Source organism: Mastomys coucha, unplaced genomic scaffold (assembly GCF_008632895.1).
Source record: "Mastomys coucha isolate ucsf_1 unplaced genomic scaffold, UCSF_Mcou_1 pScaffold21, whole genome shotgun sequence".
In the NCBI taxonomy this organism is placed as follows: Eukaryota; Metazoa; Chordata; class Mammalia; order Rodentia; family Muridae; genus Mastomys; species Mastomys coucha.
In genome coordinates, this window is record NW_022196904.1 from 141131814 (window position 1) to 141151191 (window position 19378).

The following is a 19378-nucleotide window of genomic DNA, read 5'->3' on the forward strand; positions in this document are numbered from 1 at the left end:
TTGGTGAGGTTCTCAGTACTTCTGACTCAGTTTCCCCACTGAGCACCCCTAATGCCTTTTACCACCATCCAGGTCCGGTTGCGTCAGGGTGGTAGGAGATGGACCCCCTTTCTGCACATCCTGTTTTCTGCTAATGGTTTCCAGGTGAGCCCTCGGTTGCCCTGCAGAGGAAGGTGGAGGCACTAGAGAATTTAGTAGGGGATGATCGAAGAGCAAAAACAGGAAGGGGGTGGGAGCAGGCCATGGAAAATTCACAGCCAGGAAACCCTCCGACAGCATCTGGCTTGCATTAGGCTAAGCAGGCTTCACAGCCCAGAGCTCTGCAGAGATACTGTTATCCGCTGGCCAGCGGGCTGGGAGGGGTGTGACGCTGGTGGGGAGGGACTCCAAAGGACCCAAAAGCTGACCTGGAACAATAGTGAAAGTAGAGGAGAAGGGGGTTAGGGGGTGCTCCTGTGACACCAGGGCAGACAGACCTTCCCTGACGGTTGCTGTCTTCCGTAGGGGAGAATAGTTCCTATTTTATAGATGAGGGGCTGGCCCCAGAGAGGTTAAGTGACTTGTCCAGGGTCACACAGCCAAGGAGGAAATCTTTTCCTTTTTGAAGGCACAAAATGGGATGGAAGTTGAAGTTAGTGTGAGGATTGGGTATGTGGTGGCTCAGTAGTTATCTTGCATGCCCAAGGCTCTGGTATTTCAACCCCCCTCACCACCACAACTACCCTGCTCAGGAAAAAAGAAAATGTGGGAACAACGTTTGGAGAGAAAGGGCAATTTGGGGTGTATCTGAGTGACAACAGTTGGCTGGGTGTGCTTTCAGAGGCTACGCTTGGGGAAACTGAGGCACACAGATGGCTGACGAGATGTTGAATTGTCCTTTGGTGACAGTAATTAATGGGCTTAAGGGATGAGCTACTGAGTACCTGTACAAAAGCAAAGAACCAGCCAGCTCATACTAGAAGCAGGCTGGCCAGGCTCTGCTCAGTATTTCACCCTAGGAGGACAGGAGAAGGCAGTCTCTGCAGGGATCTTGCTCAGGGCATCAGCATGCGAGGTAGCCCTGCTCCTGTTCTTAGGTATATCTTGTCCAGCTCATAGCCCACAACCCAGGAAGGAGGCCCATGTCTTCCGCTGCCCGCTGAGCCTCAGGAGTTAATAATTAAGGGTTTAAGAAGATAGAAGCCTGTCTGAGAGGCCCCGCCCGGCCGCTCTGCTCCTGCTCCTGAGAGATAGCAAAGGTTAGTGTGAGGCTCTGCCTGGAGTGGAGGCAGGCTCTGCCGCCGCTTGACGACCTGGTGGTCTCCAAAGGGACCTCAACCCAGCTCCAGGCATGGAAGCCTCTGAGAAGCCCAGGCAGTGCCCTGCCCGAGGGTCGTGCCCAGTGTTCCTGGCCATGAGCTCAGGCACTGTCCGCTATGCCCCATCAGGTTTGGGTCCTGTACCTGAGAGGAACTTTAGAGAGGAGACCTGGGATGCAAACAGGTGAGTTGAGGTCTCGGGACACTGAGGGGAGGTGGGGGATGGATCTTGACACTCTGCAGGGACGTGGGGGGTCATGGGCTGTTTTGAATTGGGAAGAATTTCAGGAAGCTTCTTACAGGGTGGGCACTGAGAGAGGAACCCCGATTGTCTGGTCCAACTTGACGTTTAGACTAAGGTAGATACTGAAGGTCAGAGAGACCAGGATGCTCATCCTAGGTCACAGCTAGAAACAGACATAACTCCAGAATCTGTGACTGATTCAGATTCAAGTCCCATATGCCTTTGGCCTCAGCCTAGGGTCTGTGGGTAACGGTAGCGAGCTGGGGGAGGGGAGAGTGGACAGGAGGTGGTGCTGTGGAAGGAGGACGATGAGGCTTTGGTAATTTTGAAGTAATTTTTTCCTCCCCACTGGCTATGCCTGACACCTAGTAGGTATTCAGTAACCAGACACAGCTTCCACCAGCGCCAGTGGCTCTGGGTTATCCCTGGGGAAAGCTTCCACCTCCCCTCCCTTAGCTCCTGTGACACAAAAGCAGGTTCTTTTAATGTCTCTGAGGCCATCCCTTCCTAGTGACATGAGAGGGCTCCCTGGGCTGCTGAGAGGAGGCCCAGGACCTGGAAGTTCACAGAGTCTAGATGCGCAAATGACAAGATATTTTTGGTTAGTAATTGCACGTCAATGGTCAATGCTCTTAGGGCGGTGACCACACACGTGTCCTTGGAGGCCTCCCTCAAGGGCTCCCAGGATGAGGCCTCTTCTCCGGGAACCTTCCCCTTTGCTGACAACCTCCCCTTTGTCTCTCACTGATTCCATTGACAGAAGTTATCTTTGCCCTGGCTTTTAAAGACTCTCTGAAGGCAAAGGCCTTGTCCTAGACTCTTTTATTTTGTGTGTGTCATCTTTTCCTCCTTCTCCTAGATGATGACCAGAGCGGGGAATAGGAAAAGAGCATTTGCTCAAGGCTTAGCTGGTGAAGGGCTCAAGTCAACAAAAATATGTTGATATCTGTTTTGGCCAGACCCTCAGCTGGGCTGGGCTGGGTGGAGGGACATAGCCCAAGAAGAGGTTGGTCTTTGCTCAGCAGAGGCCGTAACCTGGTAAATAATCACCCTATAGTGAGGGAAGGACATAGAAGGCTGGGCTGAGAGACTCTGTCCCATGAAAAGGATGCTATGGAGAGCCGTCTGGGTTCTCCATGGCAGAAGATGCCAGCCATGGGCAAAGACGTGGATTCCACTCACCAAGTCTTTGTTCCTATAAGCTGGGAAAGGAGCATCTTTTTTTTTTTTTTTTAAATACTTACTTTATTATGTGTGTATGTCCATTTGTGGACGTGTACACATCCATGCAGGCGCCCACATAGGCCAGAAAAGGCCAGGAGAGGGCAGAAGAGGTCATAGGAGTCTCCTGTAGCTGGAGTCAGAGTTTTGAATTGCCTGATATGTATGCTGGGAACCCCACTTGGATCCTCTGCAAGAACAATGCGTGCCCTTACTGGCTGAGCCATCTCCAGCCTAACTCTTTTTCTGCTTTGTTTTGTTTTGTCTGGGGGTGGGGATTCTTTTGTTGTTGTTGCTGCTGTGGGGTTTCTTTTGTTTTTGTTTGGTTTTTTTTGGCTTTTTGAGACAGGTTTCTCTGTTTAACAGTCCTAGCTGTTCTGGAACTCAGTTTGTAGAGCAGGCTGGCCCTGAACTCAGAGATCTGTCAACCTTTGCCTCCAGAGTGCTGGGATTAAAGGTGTATGCCACCCCCACCCTCCGGCCCAGCTCTCTTTTCTGTTTTGAAGAGATACTAGCTGGGCAGTGGTGGCTCACGCCTTTAATCCTAGCACTTGGGAGGCAGAGGCAGGGGGATTTCTGAGTTCGAGGCCAGCCTGGTCTACAGAGTGAGTTCCAGGACAGCCAGGGCTACACAGAGAAATCCTGTCTTGAAAAAAAAAAAAACTAAGAGAGAGAGAGAGAGAGAGAGAGAGAGAGAGAGAGAGGGAGGAGAGACACTATTAGTTGGTGAACATGGGTCCTAGGCCAGTCAAGGCTCTGGCAGCAGAGGTCCTTTAAAGCCAGTCTCCCATCCACCTCCCATTTACCATACTGGAATTCCATAAGCCAAGCATGTGGTCGCAGCCACTGAGGGAGTTGAGAAGGAAGTATCAGCTCAGCCCAGAATCTGGAGACCAATCTGGGAAGTATAGGGCCTACACCCACAGAGAAGAGAGGGGGCTAAGAGAAAGGAGAGCAGGAGGTAGGGGATCCAGCCTGAAGGATTTCTTGGTTTCCCCGCGGCCCTTAGCAGTTCTGGAGAGGCAGCTGAATGCCTGTTTGTGTGGACGGATGAGTGAGATGTGTTCTTAAAAGCCCAGAGAGCACTGTAGACCCTGCCTGTGGGAGCTGGTCCTAGCAGTACTCAAGGAGAGGTTGGCTATGGTCTCTACTTATTGGATCCTGATCTGAGGCTGAACTTCATTCAGGTCAGTGGTTAGAGCCAGGATAAAAGGAGGGCATAGGAACTGAGGGACAGGTGACTAGTGGCCAGGGACGCAAGCTTTCTATAGATCTTTTTTCAAGTACCTGGGACAGACAGATGCTAGCGAGGTTGGCAGAGTAGGCTCCAGAGCTTAAGATGGGTCGAAAGGCTGGGATGAACACAGTATTCAGAGATACAAGAGGAGGGACCTGGAAACAGAGCTGCTAAGATTGGGCCAAAGTAGCGCTCTCTTAGCTTAAATCCCTCAATGGATGATACTTGTTTAGGGTCTGCCCCGCCCCCTTCCCAGAAGCCCAGTGTCACTCAGGGATTGATGCAAAGCTAAGAGCTCCAGAGACCAGTAACAGGGCTAGAAGTCTGAATGATGGTACAGGAGCTGTTTGTCCACTTTGAGTGTAAATCTGTGCGAGACACAGAGCTGAGACGCCCCCAGAGCCATTGTAGGTTCTCAAGCAAGGGTAGTCCAAAAGTGCAAGGCAGAGAGTGATAGGGAAAGCCGGAGGCCAGCTCTGGATGCGAGATGATGGGACCAGTCCCGTTTGCTCCCGGAGGGTCATTGTCCCCAAGCAGCAAGAGGGACAGGGCTGGGCCGGCAGAGGGGCGGGGCCGGGCACGTGGCCTGGGGCCCGCCTCTCGGACACGTGACCCGCCCAGGGCAGGGGAAGGGCTCCGGTGGGGCGGAGCCGCAAACCAAGGCGGCCAGCGGGACAGACTGGCGGTGGAGCGATTGACAGGCGGCAGGGCAGCTCTGGGGTCCCGACAGAGTTGGCGGCGCGCGTGGACGCGACTGCAGCGGAGACGCCGGGATGTGGAGCGGGTAGGTCCCTGCATGCCGGTGTCTCTGTGCTCGGTCTGGGCCGCGCTGGCCTCCTGGGATGAGAGAACAGGGGCTCACTGCTGTTGTTTGCACCCCACTTGGGAGATAATCTGTACTCTCAGCCCTGCCTGCAGCAGCGAGGTGCATTGTAGCATGATGAGACACTGCAGCCCGAGAGCTGAAAGGATCTTGGCAGGACCGATCTGAGTTGCCCCAGGGTGAGAAGGGTGACCCCTCCAACTCCTGGCTCCAGTGGAGCGCATGAGAGAAGTGGTGGTGGTGTGTGTGTGTGTATGTGGGGGTAATGAGTAGTAGTATGTATACCACAAAAGTAAATCTGGGGCACGGATTTAAAGGAGAGAACACCCATGAACTCCGGGGGAAGCAGTGCAGTTGAGAAAGCGAGCTGTGTCTCTCCAAGGTCCCTGGCTAGTTGACCGGAACCTTCTGATTCAAGATGTGAGGTGGGTGGTACCTTCCCACAGTCTGGAGGAAGATAGACACAGACCCTGAGTCCTAGGTGAACCCCTTTCCCACCCCTCATCCTCACTTCCATCTGTAAGGGCCATCGGTTCTTAAGGTTGACTCCTTGGCCAGTCTAATAGGAGAGCCTGCTCAGTGTCCTTTCTTGAATCTAGGCAAATGCCTTCTCTTTCCTGGGCTGCAAAAAGTAGGTCTTTCGGGTGTTCCTGCTAAGGACTGGTTCAGGAAGGAGGAATGCCTTGGGGAGGGGAACAGGTGAGATCTATTTACTCTCATGTACCCCAGCTGTTTTGAACTGAAATACTAGGGGAGCCACGCGGCTTCAACTTCAGCCAGGGCACCAGAACTGAGCTCCTGTGGTGTGTGGGCAGGCTTGATCTTTTAGAGGGAGCAGAAGCCAGCTTGTGTTTGTTGGAAATTTGCTCCAGAGAAAGAGGCTAGCTAGGCTTGGGAAGTGTTTTAAGGTTCCTGGTGCCTGCCTCAGGTTGAGGCAGTTTCGCTTGGGGATACATGTGCCTGGGGCTGTGTGTTTGAGGAGCAGCATGGTCTGAAGGAAGTTGTGAGCCTTTCTGCTGGGTGGACAGAGACAATTGCTGTATGACCCTTAGGGTAACAACTCCTCTGGGTTGGAGCCAGCTTGAGCGCTTTGGGGGAGGGGGGATCAGAGGAGATGTCAGGTGTCCTGTCTCTCTCTATTGTATTCCCAGGTCTCTCACTGAACCTGGAACTTCTTTAGCCAAGCTGATGGCTAGTATATGCCAGTGATTCTCATGGTGCTGTGTTCCCTCACCGTGCTGAGCTTGCTGGTGCATATAACCATACTGGGATCGGAACTCAGGTCCTCATGCTTATACAGAAACCACTCTTATCCACTGAGCCATCTCCCCGGCTCTTGGACATGGGGATCAGAGTCTGAGTGTCTAGAATGTGCTGGGGACTTAGGGGCCTTGGAGCACTCCACTCCCTGCTGAAGTTAAGAGGGACCATGCTCTGAGTCATGTCAGCTCCAAGAGTCATGTCAGCTCCTAGGAGGTATGCATCCTAGCCCAAGAAGGGTTGGAGCCTGGCCAATCCAGGGCTCCTGGAGGTTGGCTTCCTGCTGTAAACTGAACTGAGCTATGGTGTTTGTTTATGGCAGAGTCCTAAGTGGAGATAAGCCCAAGTGCCTGGACCCTGTAGGAGCCAGGAGTGGAGATCCTTGTGAGGATAAACTGTTGAACTCTGAAGTAAATGGCAACACAAACCTGATGTTTGGAGTAGGGGAAGTGGGTACAGGGTCTCATGTAGCCTAGGTTGGCCTCAGACTCCTCATATAGCTAAGGATGACTGCCTCTCTCCATCTCCCAAGTACTGGGCTTACAGGCATGTGCCACAATGCCTGGTTTAGGGGTGCCGAGGATGGGCGAGGACTCAGGCAACTGGGCTGTGTATCCAACCTTAGTCTCATTGTGGTTTGCTTTATTTTGGACACAGGTTCTTACCATACAGACTAGGCTGACCTGGAACTCTTTTTAAAGAAATTTTTATTAGTGTGGGGTATGTGTATGGGGGGGGAGGTGTAAGATGGGGGAGGTAAGGGAGAAAGCACATGTGTCACCACACACATGTTGAGATCAGAGGACAACTTTGTGCAGTTGGTACTCTACTACTTTTATGTGGGTTCTAGGGATCAAAATGAGGCCCCCAAGCTTATGCAGCAAGCCCCTTTCCTCACTTAGCCATCTCACTGGTAAGAATCCTCACCTAGAATTCTTAATCCTCTTGGCTTAGTCTCCTGGATGCTGCACTGCTATGCCTAGCTATCTAACCTCACTTTTACGGGCTCTACCCCTGCCCCCCCCCCAAACAAACACCACAAACTGGGCTTCCCCTCCTCCGTTTCCTACAGTTTCATGGGCCTATGGTCTTGGCCAAGCCCACTCTAGGTAATGGAGTGAGGATGATATTTTGAGAGTTCTGAACCTAACACAGTCCTGGGAACTTTATAGTTGGTTCGCAGAGTCCAGAAACAGTTCTGCACTGGTTCTGTCCCACTGAGCAGCCACACAACATTGGTGTGACCAGCTGGTCTTAGTTTCTCCACTTCCCGGGTAGGACTAATCATACATATCTCTAGGGAGACCCAAATTCTAATGGAGTGCTAAGAAAAAAAAAAAAAAAACATTAAGATCACCCTGCCTCCCAGAGTTAAAGGCCATGCCTTTGCTCCAGGCCAGGGACTAGGGAGTTTCACATTGCAAGTGTCTAGGCTCTGCAGTCTTGAGCAAGTCACTTAACTATTCTGGGCCTTCACTGCCCTAAGAGCTTCTGCCATGAGACCTAAGTCACAGGGGACAGAGGGCCCCAGGATCAGGCAGATGATCTCCCCACTCACCCTGGCCTTTCAACAGATGGAAGGATCTTGCCTGTTGTTCCTTACACTTTGGTGTGTAGGATCAGACCAGACCCGGGAACTGGATGTATCCCCAGTAAACCTTGGGAAATGAGGAGGTGAGGGTACAAAGCAAAATAGGTGGTGAGAAGGGGATGCCATGGTAGCCCCTGAAATCTTCCTTGCAGCTATTGAAGGATCAAGGTGCGGAAGCTAGCCCGGTAGGTATTCACTAGGCACATGCTATATGTCAGCAGTATGTGTGTATATGTATGCGTGTGATCTTGGACTAAATGTATAGGGAGCCCCTCAGAAACCTGTACCAGCAGAGCATGTGATTCTCTTATCTAGACCTGGCTGGTGGAGAGACAGAGGGTTGTGTCCCCTCCTAGGCTGAGCTGGTTTGGCCTGGGGTGGGGGCAGTGGCAGGAAGAATCCAGCCTGGCCACCTACTTAGTCTCTTGTTCTCTTCCTCCCACTAGGCCCTGCTACTGTTCTTGCAACTCCACTCCCATGTGCCCCACTCCCCTCCATCAGTGGCCTAGGCCCATCTTCTGCCTGCCCCTTGTGTCTCTTTGCCTGGGCTCAATTGGATTCTGACCCAACTCTAGACACTCCTACCAAAGAGATAAGATGTGTCTCTGATTCTCAGGGTCCCCCTCTGCCACCCACCCCTAAGCCCAGGCTCAGCGCTGGCTGTTCCCAACAGTGCCTCCCAACAGCTGCTAAGGTCCTGCCTTTTCCATTTAGCCACCCACAGCACTCTGTACTTCCCAAAAGCCTGAGCTACCCCCTTTCGCTTCCTGGAAGACCCCTTCCCACTTCCTCATTCCCATCCCACAATTCTCATTCACCTTTCCCTTGGTTTTAAATTAGCTTAGTTAATCAATCACTGCACTGAATATTTTACCTTCTCTTCTACCCAACTCGTGCTCCACTCCTACCCATGCCCATGGACCCCTTACAGTGCTTTGTCTGTCTGTGTGTCCTCTCTCAGCTCAGTCCTGCCCAGCAGGCAAGGAAGCCCTGGGCATCGCCCTTCAGCACTCCTCCCTTACTTGGGCACTGTCTCCAACTTCCTCAAACCCCATCTGCATCCTGCCTCACTTCTCTGAAACCTCCATTCATTCCCGCTTCTGGGGGGACAAGTCACATGCTGTTTGTGCTTTGCCTGCAGTCTGGGGTCAGTTCCAGTCCTGTCACCTCCTTGCTTTGTATATTGACCCTGCCTCACTCTGGGTTGCCTTGTCATTAAAATTAGACTGTGGAGTCCACCTCACTGCATTACTGTCATGACACCCATGGTGCTGGAAGTGGTGGGTGAGCTGGCCTGAACCTGAACCAGGAACCTGGAAACCCTAGATACATGCTGGTTTGCTGAAGATTTGAACTCTTTGCTGGGCTTGTGGGCTGCTTAGAGAGAGCCATTACAAAACCTTTCCTGGCACCTTGTTGCCACCTGAGAATCAGAGTCATATGTCTGTCATTCTTACTCAGTTTCCTAAATGGGTCTGGATCCACTCCCTGCACTGCCCTTTTGAGAGACTTGAGTTCCAGGCAAGATTTCTGTAGCTTCTCCAGGCACCGGATGCTCCCAGCCAGTCCTTTTCCTGCTCTAGATCTGGGCTCAGGGCCCCCTCTGCTGTTTATTTGGTGAAACCATTGTGGCCTGGAAGAGAGAAGGGATTCTTAACTGTAGAAACAGCTGTAGAGGGCCATGCCTGCTTGCTAAGGAGCCCAGAGCAGGTTGACTCCTCCAGGCTGGGAGAGGTAGAAGCTCAGAGGGTCGAGAGAGATCCCTATTTAGCTCTGGCCAGGAATTCCTGATTGGAGGGGTTTTGAGCATCTGAGTGGCTGACAGGCCACAGAGTTCAGGATTCCTCCTTTAGTTTATGCTTTGAGGGGTAGAGACAAAAATTTCTGCTGCCTCTACAGGACAGGCCTGGTGGACTGAGGACTGTAGCCACTGCACTATGTTTCCTGGGGAAGTAACCCAGGAGAGCACTTCCTGTATGTGAGGGCCCTCAGCTCCTAAGCCAGCTTCAGGATGGGGGATGATGGCCACCCCATCTGCTTCTGACCTTGACTCTTAATATCTCTCACCCTTAGAAGATTGATTCCCATCCCATAGTATACTCTTCACAAAAGATTATATTCCCACGGAGTTTGGACTGAGGAGGTGCAGGGATCTCAGGTTCCTACTTACTGGAGACCTGAAGGGTTCACATGCACATTTGCAGGCTGAAGTCTATGGACCGTCAGAGAGTCTGGCTCTGTTAGACCCGTGGAACCTTTCCCTTCTTTCTCTGATTCTTCATGAATCACCAGAACTGGCCTTGAAGGGAAGAGGATCTGCAGACTCGAGTTGTTGCTTAACACACACACAGTTCTGCCCTTCTTCCCCTCCTGCCTCTGCTATCCCTTGCCAGGACAAGAGTGCCTATAGGTTCAGCTTCAGGACCCAGAGTCAGGGCAAGCATTTTGGGCATCTCTGCCCAGTTAGGGTTGATCCCTACTCACCCGGCACTGTAACAAGTGAGTTCCTATTTGCTTTTGATAACATCCCTCTGTCTCATGGTTTCTTTATCTATCTACGGGGAGAGCAGATTCCAGGAGCCTCAGGCATTCCCAGGACAGAGCATGGCATGAGCTTGGCCACAGTGCCCTCCTTTTTCTCCCCCCAGGCCATCAGTCTAGGCAGGGTGTTTCCTGACTTAGCAAGTGTCCAGTTAGGGCTGGACTGGGTAAGGCTTCCCTGCTACGGAGCTGCCCTGGGTCTAGAAACCTTTGATCATGAAGCGTATGTGCTGATTCCAATTCTCACCCTTTACCAGGCCACTTGGCCAGTAGCTTGGGGGCCCAAGCTAAAGACCTGGCTGCCTGTCTCCACACTACCCCTGACCAGTTATGGGACCACCACTGAAGTCCCCTCCTCTCTCTGAGCTTGTACCCCTATCTGTAGTATGGGGAAAAGACTACAATTACTGTAAAAATAATATTAAAAATAATGTGTGGGGCTGGAGAGAGAGAAAGAGGTGAGCACTCAGTCATTAAAAGCACTTACTACTCTACCAGAGGACCCAAGTGCCCAGAACCCACATCAAGAACAGGACTGATGCTCTACCTCCAGGGGATCTAATGCTTTCTTCTGGTCCCTGTGAGCACAAACATATATGACATCCATGGATAGACACACATACGTACACATGAATACAAATAAATCTTACACACACACACACACACACACACACACACACACACACACACACACAAGTAAGCTAGCTAGGGAGCTAGCTTAGTTGCTAAAGTGCCTGCTATGCAAGCATGAAGACCTGAGTTTGAGCCAGGCACGGTGGCACACTCTTGTAATTATAGTCCTGGGAAAGAGTTGAGAAAATCCCTGAGGCTCCTTATCCATCCAACTGAAGCAAATCAGCAAACCCCAGATCCCAGTAAGAGACTTTGTATAACTCCAGAGAAGCAACATCCAAGCTTGACCTCAGGGCTCTATATCCATGTGCATAGACATGGGTGTACCAACACAAACACACAGACACTGACACACAGAGAAAATGCCCAGTCCCTGGGCAGAGTTCTTATCCCATACAGCTGCCATAGCACTGTTAGGGGCCTCAGATCTCAAGAACCCTGTGTGGACAAGACCCGCCCCCACCCCACCCCAAAAGCAATGGTATTAGGAAAATCTGTTTGTCACATACACTGGTGGAATGGTGAATCTCTGCCCTTACCTTATATTCAGTGAGGCCCAGTCCCTGCCAAGCAGGGCCCAGTTCCAGGAGCCTCAAGGCTACATGTTGGGCCTGTTCCAGGGCAGAGAGAAGGCTGGGTTGGGCAGTGGCCAGGGTCCTGTTAAAGGAGTTGGCCATGGGCACACTGTTGTGGTTTCTGAGAGCTCAGTTTCTTTGTGTTACTCAGAGGGAAACTGAGGCTCAGAGGTTCTTTGGTGAACTCAGGGGTTTGAGGACAAGAGAGAGGAACAATCCCCAGCACTTCCTCTCAATTATTCCAAGACCCAGTCTTATTGGCCGTGTATTCTTCTAATGCAGGCTTGGCTGAGCCCCTCCTCCCCACTTCCCGACAGACGGTTATCAGTCAGCCCAGCCCCCCCTCCCCAACCCGCCAAGCTACTGCTGCCCTGAGGCTGCCGGCTCAGGAGCCCCAGATTTTGCTGAGCAAGCAAAGCCAGAGGTGCTGTCTCTGCACAAATGGCCACTGGCCAGGCCTTCCTCTCTTCGTTCTCCAGGGTCTGCTTTCTAGGGGGTTCTGTAGTTTGGAAGTGGGGGTTGGTTAAGGACATAACCCCCAGTCCATCTAGGGGCTTCAGCTTCAGCAAGCAGAGGGTCCCCAGGCTTCCAGAAGAGGGCGTCTTTGTCTACAGTCACACAGAAGGCCAGGGAGAGCTCAATTTTGTTCCTCACTTACAAAATCCAGGGGTGGCAGGAAGTGGGTCTATTATGCCTGGACTATTTGTAAGCTTTTCCTGCCTGCGAAGGCCTGGTGCTTCCTCTCTGGTCCGCCTTTGTGGATTTCTGTCATATTGACACTAACGATGCCATGGCATTGATAGCACTCGCTTTGCTTTAACTATGTCTATTCAAACCCATTTAACAGCCTCAGCTGTGCCAAGGGTTTCTGCCCATCCCCTTCAACTCTTGGGAGTGACGATCATTGAGACAATCCTATCTATGGTGTAAAAATTGATACATTTATATTCATTTGTCAGCTCAACAAATGTGAATTGAGTTTGGACCTAGTGGTGGTCGCCTACTGCGTACCAAGCGCTGCCCTGTGCCCTAGGTTGGGGATGGTAGGTGACAAAAGTGCATGAGTCCTGCCTTGGCCCCTAAGAAAGTTTGTGCTTGATCATTCTACCCTTGTGACAGTCCAGTTATAGCTTGTAGTGGCTCTATTTTACAGATGGACAGACTGAGGTTTATGTGACAGGCATGTGGCCCAGGTTTGGTCCCTGGGCTTAGTTCTGCAGGTCTTGAGTCCCCATTCTGTGTGTGCTCATGCCCTTGTTTGCCTTGCAGCCCACCCCAACAAGACGAGGGCCTTCCTGTGGGCCTCTCTGCTCTCTCAGTCCCCTGGAAAAACCTGGGCCCCAGCAAAGGTAACAGGGAGTCCCCAGGAGGCCTGGTAGAAGCCTCCACTTCCTGGGAGGAGACCCAGGGTGAGGAACACCCAGCAGCTGCTCCACTGGATGTGTCACGCCTGCGCAGCTCCTCCATGGAGATCCGAGAGAAGGGCTCTGAGTTCCTAAAGGAGGAGCTATACAAAGCCCAGAAGGTGGGTGCTCTAGGATAGGGTTGGGGGCTGAGGAAGAGCAGCTGCACTGAGTGAGCCCAGATAGCTGTGGAGGGAAGGGAGAGGAGAAATCACTTGTCAAAGCCACATACATGCCAGGCCCATGCTGGAGTCCTGGGAACTCAAAGGAAAAGGCTGGTAAGCCCAGGGCTTCAAGCATGCTAGGCACGCACTCCATCACTGAAGTCTAAAATGCCTTTCACACATCTTCACTTATCCGGAAATCTGCTTCCAGCTGGGCTGGACCACCAGACTAGGGTTTTAGACTTGTGTATGGGCTAACTAATGTACCACTGAATGTCAGATACCTGGTGACAGACCCCAGGCTGGTGGCTGGGGAAGTGGAGTCTGCCTAGGGCAGGCTAACAGCCTCCTGCCTGTACCCAGGAGCTGAAGCTAAAGGATGAAGAGTGTGAACGGCTTTGCAAAGTGCGTGCACAGCTGGAGCAGGAGCTGGAGGAGCTGACAGCCAGCCTGTTTGAGGTACGATGCCAGGCAGCCTGGGAACGGGTGGCTCATGTGTCCCATGTGGAGCCGTGTCTTGTGACCGCTCATGCTGAGGCACTGCTCTTCTAGGAAGCTCACAAGATGGTTCGGGAAGCCAACGTGAAGCAGGCAACATCAGAAAAGCAGTTGAAGGAGGCTTGGGGCAAGGTGAGACCCATCTCTGTGTGGCTAGGCCAGCCCGTGGCTCCTTTCATAGCTCTTGCTGGAGGGTACTACTCTCAGCTAGCAAGGGCGAGCTACAAGTCCCTCTCAGACCCACCAGACATCAAGAACAGGAGAACTCAGGTCTGGGGCAGGTAGTGCGGGTCTGAAATTAAGTAGCCCATGGCATCAGACTCTATCAGTGCTCTTGTTGCACCATGGAGACTTTTCTAGGGTCCTTTGGAGCCCAGGGGGACCGAATGGTTATCACAGCTTCCCCTCCTGCCTCCAAGGCAGAAATGTTGGCTGTGGCGGTAGAATACAGACAGGGAGTTTCCTCTCTTAGAACATCTGCTAGTCAGTAAATGTGAAGCTGGGGCTGCTTTTCTTGGCTTCTGGGGATCCATGAATACTTAGGTAGGAACCCTAGGAAGTTCCCAGATGCCTGCCTCCAGCAGTCTCACAGTGTGACCTGAGGAAGGCCTTGTCTCCTGTCAGCCTTGGGTTCCCTATCTCTAGAACAGATGTCTTAGAGGTTGTTCCAAGGGTAAGGAGACAGGTTAGGTGCTGCTGGGGATGCTTGGCTGCCAGGTTATGGTAGCCATGGTGACATTAACCCCATGTTGGGGGTTGATGGTCATCTTGTCTGGGACAGATCGACATGCTACAGGCAGAGGTGACAGCCTTGAAGACACTGGTCATCACATCCACACCGGCCTCTCCCAACCGTGAGCTCCACCCACAGCTGCTGAGCCCCACCAAGGCTGGACCCCGAAAGGGCCACTCACGCCAAAAGAGCACCAGCTCCCTCTGCCCTGTTGTGTGCCCCACTGCAGGGCGTATCCCCACCCCAGACAAAGACGGCAAGGAGGTGAGGCACAGGCTCACCATTGGGTGGGTTGATCATGCATAAACCAGCTAAGTCAGCATCCTGAAAAGGCTCTCCTGACCCCTCCTGTGGGACCTACCACCCCTCTCTCTCCTCTCGGGGCTTCAGGGTCCCCTGAACCACGCAGGCTAGGCAGGCTGAGTCCAAGCAGGAGGTGACCATCTTTGAACTTGAGGCTATTAGAACCTGAAGGTCCTTTCTCAGGAAACCTCTTCAGAAATGTACTTCCTGGGTGAAGAGTGATAGACAGGCGCCACTGGATTTCTAGAGAGGGGCTGGCTACCTGGTGTTTTGTGACTACAGTCTTGAGGTGTAAGGCCACACTGTGACACTTGTGAATTCTAGGGTCCTCGGCACCCTGGGCTGGGACGCTGAAGCAGCTATGGCCTTAGACAAATGTCTCTCTCCTGCCTTAACAGAAAATAGAGGGATGGAAGTTTGGTCCAGGCTGGACTGGCATGGCCATAGGTCCTTGGGTAGAATTCCCATCACTTTACATGCCACATACTATGCCACCCTTAGGGTGAGGAATTGTGTAGACACTAAAAAGCGAGCCGCTTTAGTATCAGATGAACACCGGGGAGACATGGGGTGAGATTCAGACTCTTGCTCAAGCCCGCCCTAGCTCAGAACTTTTTTCATCTGTCTTGTCTCCTGAGCTTCTAGGAAGGAGGTGCAACCAAGTCCTTTCAGTCCCCTTCTGAGCACTGAGCTTCCCATTGGACACTGACATCTCCTCCTTCCTCCTGTCTGTCTCTGTATGTCTGTCTGTCCCCCTGTCCACCCATCCCCTGGCCCAGCCTGGGCTGCCCCCTCTACTCTCCCTGCTCCTGTGCGTGATCCCCAGCAAGGCCATCCACCTCACCTACGAGCCGACCTGGCAGCTCCCATCTGGGGAGCCGCCCACGACCCCCAACTCCGATACCTCTCTCTCCTTTTCCCGACAGGTAATGGCTCCTTTAGGGGCCACTCCGCTTCTCCCCTCTGGGCTTCACTCACTGTGCATGCAGCCCAGGGCAGGCCATCATTGCCCCTTCCAGTGGGCAACAGGGAAACCTGTGAAATGTTCTCTCCTGTGTGCATGTAAGGTGCATCCTGGACATAGAGGGAGGCCTGCGGGTTCCTGTGGGGACCCACAGGTTCTTACAGGCTTGCTCTTGATGTTTCTTCCAAAAGGAGTCAGCAGCAGCATTCAGGCCAAGGCCCTGGATCCAAGTCTGTAATTTTGCAGTGCCAAGAAACTTAATGTACACCCAGACACAAACCGTGTTGTTCTAAATTCTTTGGTGCAAAGGGCAGACAGGACCTCCTCTTTGCCTGGACTCTGCTCCCCTGCATGGCTGCTGAGGACAGGCCTGATGGTCCACTGAGCCGTCCTGCATCTCCCTGCTCTTCTTTCCATCAGCTTTGCCTTCTCTGGCGTGCTCACCCTCATCCCTGACTGCCCCCACTTGGCTTTCCTCTCCTCCAGGTGGACACGACGCTGTTTGCAGAGTTCCAGGCTTGGAGGGCTTCACCTACCCTGGATAAGAACTGCCCTTTCCTAGAAAGGGTATACCGGGAGGACGTGGGCCCTTGCCTCGACTTCACAGTGCAGGAGGTGAGGCTGGCTGAGAGTGGCTAGCTGGGGACCCAACCCAGTAGTTCCTCATCACCCAGCATCTCACTGCTCTACCCTGATCTGCTACAGCTCTCAGCTCTGGTTCGGACTGCTGTGGAGGACAACACACTCACCATTGAGCCTGTGGCTTCACAGACTCTGCCCACTGTGAAGGTGCCCACTGTTGAGTGTAACAACACCAAGTAAGCTTAGTGTCTTGGGCCCCCTCCTGCCCACATGAGAAAGTCCAGCATGGAGCCTTAGGTGGCACCCCGGGGGACTGGGATATGAGCCTGAGTCTTGGGCCTTCTAGATGGATATAGACCCTCAGGGTGGGTAGGGGCTGTAACAGTCAGGGTGACTGTCTCCCAGGGTTCATGACCTAGCCTAGGGACTCCCAAGAGATGGACATGGGTCTGGGGGTATAGCTTAGCAAAGTCCTTGACTAGCATGCAGAAAGCCATTGGATCTGTCCCCAGCATCATGTAAAACCAAGTCTGGTGGCATACACCTGTGATCCCAGCACTTGGGAGGTAGAGGCAGGAAGATCAGAAGTTGAAGGTCATTCTTGGTTACATAGCAAGTTCAAGAAAAGCCCGGCCTACATAAAACCCTGCTTAAAAAATAAAAATAATAAACTACAAGAGAAATAGTCACCACTGTCCCCATTTAGGACCAGGCATTATCTTTGACAGAAATCCCTGCTGCCAGCTGGGGTGTCTCCCCTAGCTGTAGTCAGTCATCCTTGTTCCCTCCCTCTTCCCTTTGTTGTCCCAGAGAGACCTGGGCTCTGATTGGCAAATATATGATTGCTAGTGGCTGGCCTAGTCTCCTGCTAATAAATGGCTCACAGCCCCTGGCGTCTTATCCTGCATGCTGCTCAGCCAGCACTGAGCAGAGGTAGCAGCAGAGCTGAGATGTTAAGGTGGACTAAAGACCAGGCAGGTTTACCGCTTTGGCATTCCAGAGCTTGTTCAGTGGGGCTGGTTCCACAAAGGAAGACTGGCCACAAAGAGGAAACATTTGAGCCAGCTTTATAGGCAGAAGGAAAAGAATGAATGAAGACTAGGGAAGCTGGAGTTTGCAACACTTCAGAGTCAGGGTGTAGCCATGAAGCAGAGTTCTGGGGCTGAGTCTAGAGAGAGTGGCTTGAGGCCAGAGTATAAAGAGCCTCTGCAAGGTAGGGCACAAACTTATTAGGATGGTGTATTAGGGGTCGCCAGCAGATAACTTCCTTAAAAGAGAGTTCTTGGGTCCATTCAGCCTCACAGTCAAGGAAGAGGCAACAAACACTATTAATTGTCCCTTACATGGGAGTCTGTAACTACTTCCCAGGCAATCTGTAAGCCACGGGGAAAGATGATGGGTTTGATGTGGCCTTTGGAGAAGCTCCTGGCTATAATGTAGAGAAGAAGAGAGTGAGGGAAAAGAGAGAGTGGCTGGGAAAGAGCTGAGGGAATCTAAGCAAAAGGGATGAGTAGTTTGGGGACATGGGGACATGAGTAGTCTGGGGACATGGGGACCAAGTACAAGTGTAGGGGTGGGAGCCAGGAAGGTTCATCATGGAAACAGGAGCCTGTGGAGGAGCAAGATTTGGGAGCAGGAGTCTGGAAGATGCGCTCTCAGGAAAACTGAAGCCTAATGCATGGATGGGTAGCTGAAGGTGCTAAGCGGGTTTCCTAGGCCTGGCTTGGGGGAGAGGTGACATGGGAAAGGGATTCTTATGAGGCCTGCTGGGCAGGGGACAGCAACAGGGCTAGATGAAAAAAAAAAAAAAAAAAAAAAAAAAAAAAAACAAGTGTGGGGAGGTGAGAGGCAGTCAGACCAGAATTCAGTTAGAGAAAGAGGTGATTGGGTATAAAGACCCCAGTAATGAGGTGGGGGGGGGCAGTTTTCAAGGCTGTGGAGGGTGGAGCTTTCATATTCCCTGCATGAGGTTGACCAAGCTCCCCTGCTTATGTGGGGAAGGAATGGGGTCTGGGCATGGATCCAGCTGCATTTAAGGTTTATCCTGAAGACTTTTGCTCCACCCCTCCTCTTTATTTGACCCTGGGCTCCTTTGGAAGATGGGAGTGGGGAGGCCAGGCCCTCCTTCCTGCCTGTATGCTATGCTCACTCTCCATGCATCCTTTAGCTAGGACACATTCTCTGCATCTGTGAACCTCATTCAGCACCTTACGCTTCCTCTGTTCTCCCCAGCACATGTGCCCTGAGTGGACTGGCACGTACCTGCCACCATCGAATCCGCCTGGGGGACTCTGACAGCCACTATTACATCTCGCCATCCTCCCGGGCCAGGGTGAGTCAGCCGTCCTTCATCTTTGTGCTGGGCAAAGCTGTGTAGTGGAAGAAGCCAGAGCTGAGGAGGGTCTAATGGTTTGGTATGTGACCCTTGCTTAGAGACACTGAGGTGTTGGCAGAGAACACAGCCCCAGTGAGAAACTCTGCCACCCTGTCTGTCTGCTGCACCAGGCATCTGTGTTGTGCCAGCCCTCTCCCCCACACCCCAACTTTGCTTCCCCTTCCCAGCACCAGGCTCGGCCACACCTGACTGGTGCTCGGCTCCTTTCTCACACTCCCCTGCTTGGGCAGCCTCCCCTCAATTCCAGCTCTCTGCACCCTCTCTGACTTCCTGGCGAGTTCTGTGTTTGGGGGACTAGCAAGAGCACCCCCCCTCCCTCTAGCCTCTTTCACTCACCAGTCTCAGGATGCCTCACATGTAGGGCTTTCCTACCCAAGAACCCTGGGTAGGGGTTCCTGTGGGTCTAGCTGCCTGCTATCTTCCATCTTCAGTGGTTCTTTAGATGTAGAGCCTGCATGGACATTTCTGGAACTTCTCGGTGGAGGGAGAGAAGCAGGATGAGGGCAGGGAAAGGGGGCAAGCCAAAACTGCCCTTAGCTTCAGCTAGATCCAGAGAAAGTCCCAAGCACAGAGCTGCCTCTATTCTAGCCAAAGAGCTGGCCTGTGTTCCCTCTACAAAGTGGGCACCATGGGCTCAATGTAGCCTAAATCCTCGGAGGCTGGGGGAAGGGGCCAGGCCTGGGGATGGCCACTGGGCAGGATAGCAGCAGAGCCCCTCTTCTCTAAGTGAGTTTTTCCGGCTATGCTAGTGAAGGGCCACTGGAGCTTAGGGACAGTCCTCTCTAGTCATACTTGGTCCTCAAGCTTAGAGACCAAGGCAGCTCAGGAAAGTGACTCTAATTGCTTTTCCTGGAATTGCACATGGCACCTAGTTTCTGTCTGGTGGGCCCAGACCTCCCTGCTCCAAAGGAGC

General features: G+C 52.5%; 1 protein-coding gene across 4 annotated transcripts in view; it reads left to right on the forward strand.

Annotated features, from left to right (window-relative positions):
- Rab3il1 (RAB3A interacting protein like 1) overlaps positions 1 to 19378 on the forward strand; it is a 31503-nt gene that overhangs the window by 10017 nt on the left and 2108 nt on the right. The window contains exons 3-11 of one of the 4 annotated variants that reach the window (XM_031389647.1): positions 73 to 144; positions 1077 to 1238; positions 12693 to 12948; positions 13354 to 13449; positions 13543 to 13620; positions 14270 to 14485; positions 15975 to 16103; positions 16194 to 16306; positions 18303 to 18402. In XM_031389647.1, coding sequence (XP_031245507.1) covers positions 12889 to 12948; positions 13354 to 13449; positions 13543 to 13620; positions 14270 to 14485; positions 15975 to 16103; positions 16194 to 16306; positions 18303 to 18402 — 792 coding nt within the window. In that variant the 5' untranslated portion in view covers positions 73 to 144; positions 1077 to 1238; positions 12693 to 12888. The other 3 variants (XM_031389648.1, XM_031389644.1, XM_031389646.1) reach the window with 3 other exon arrangements.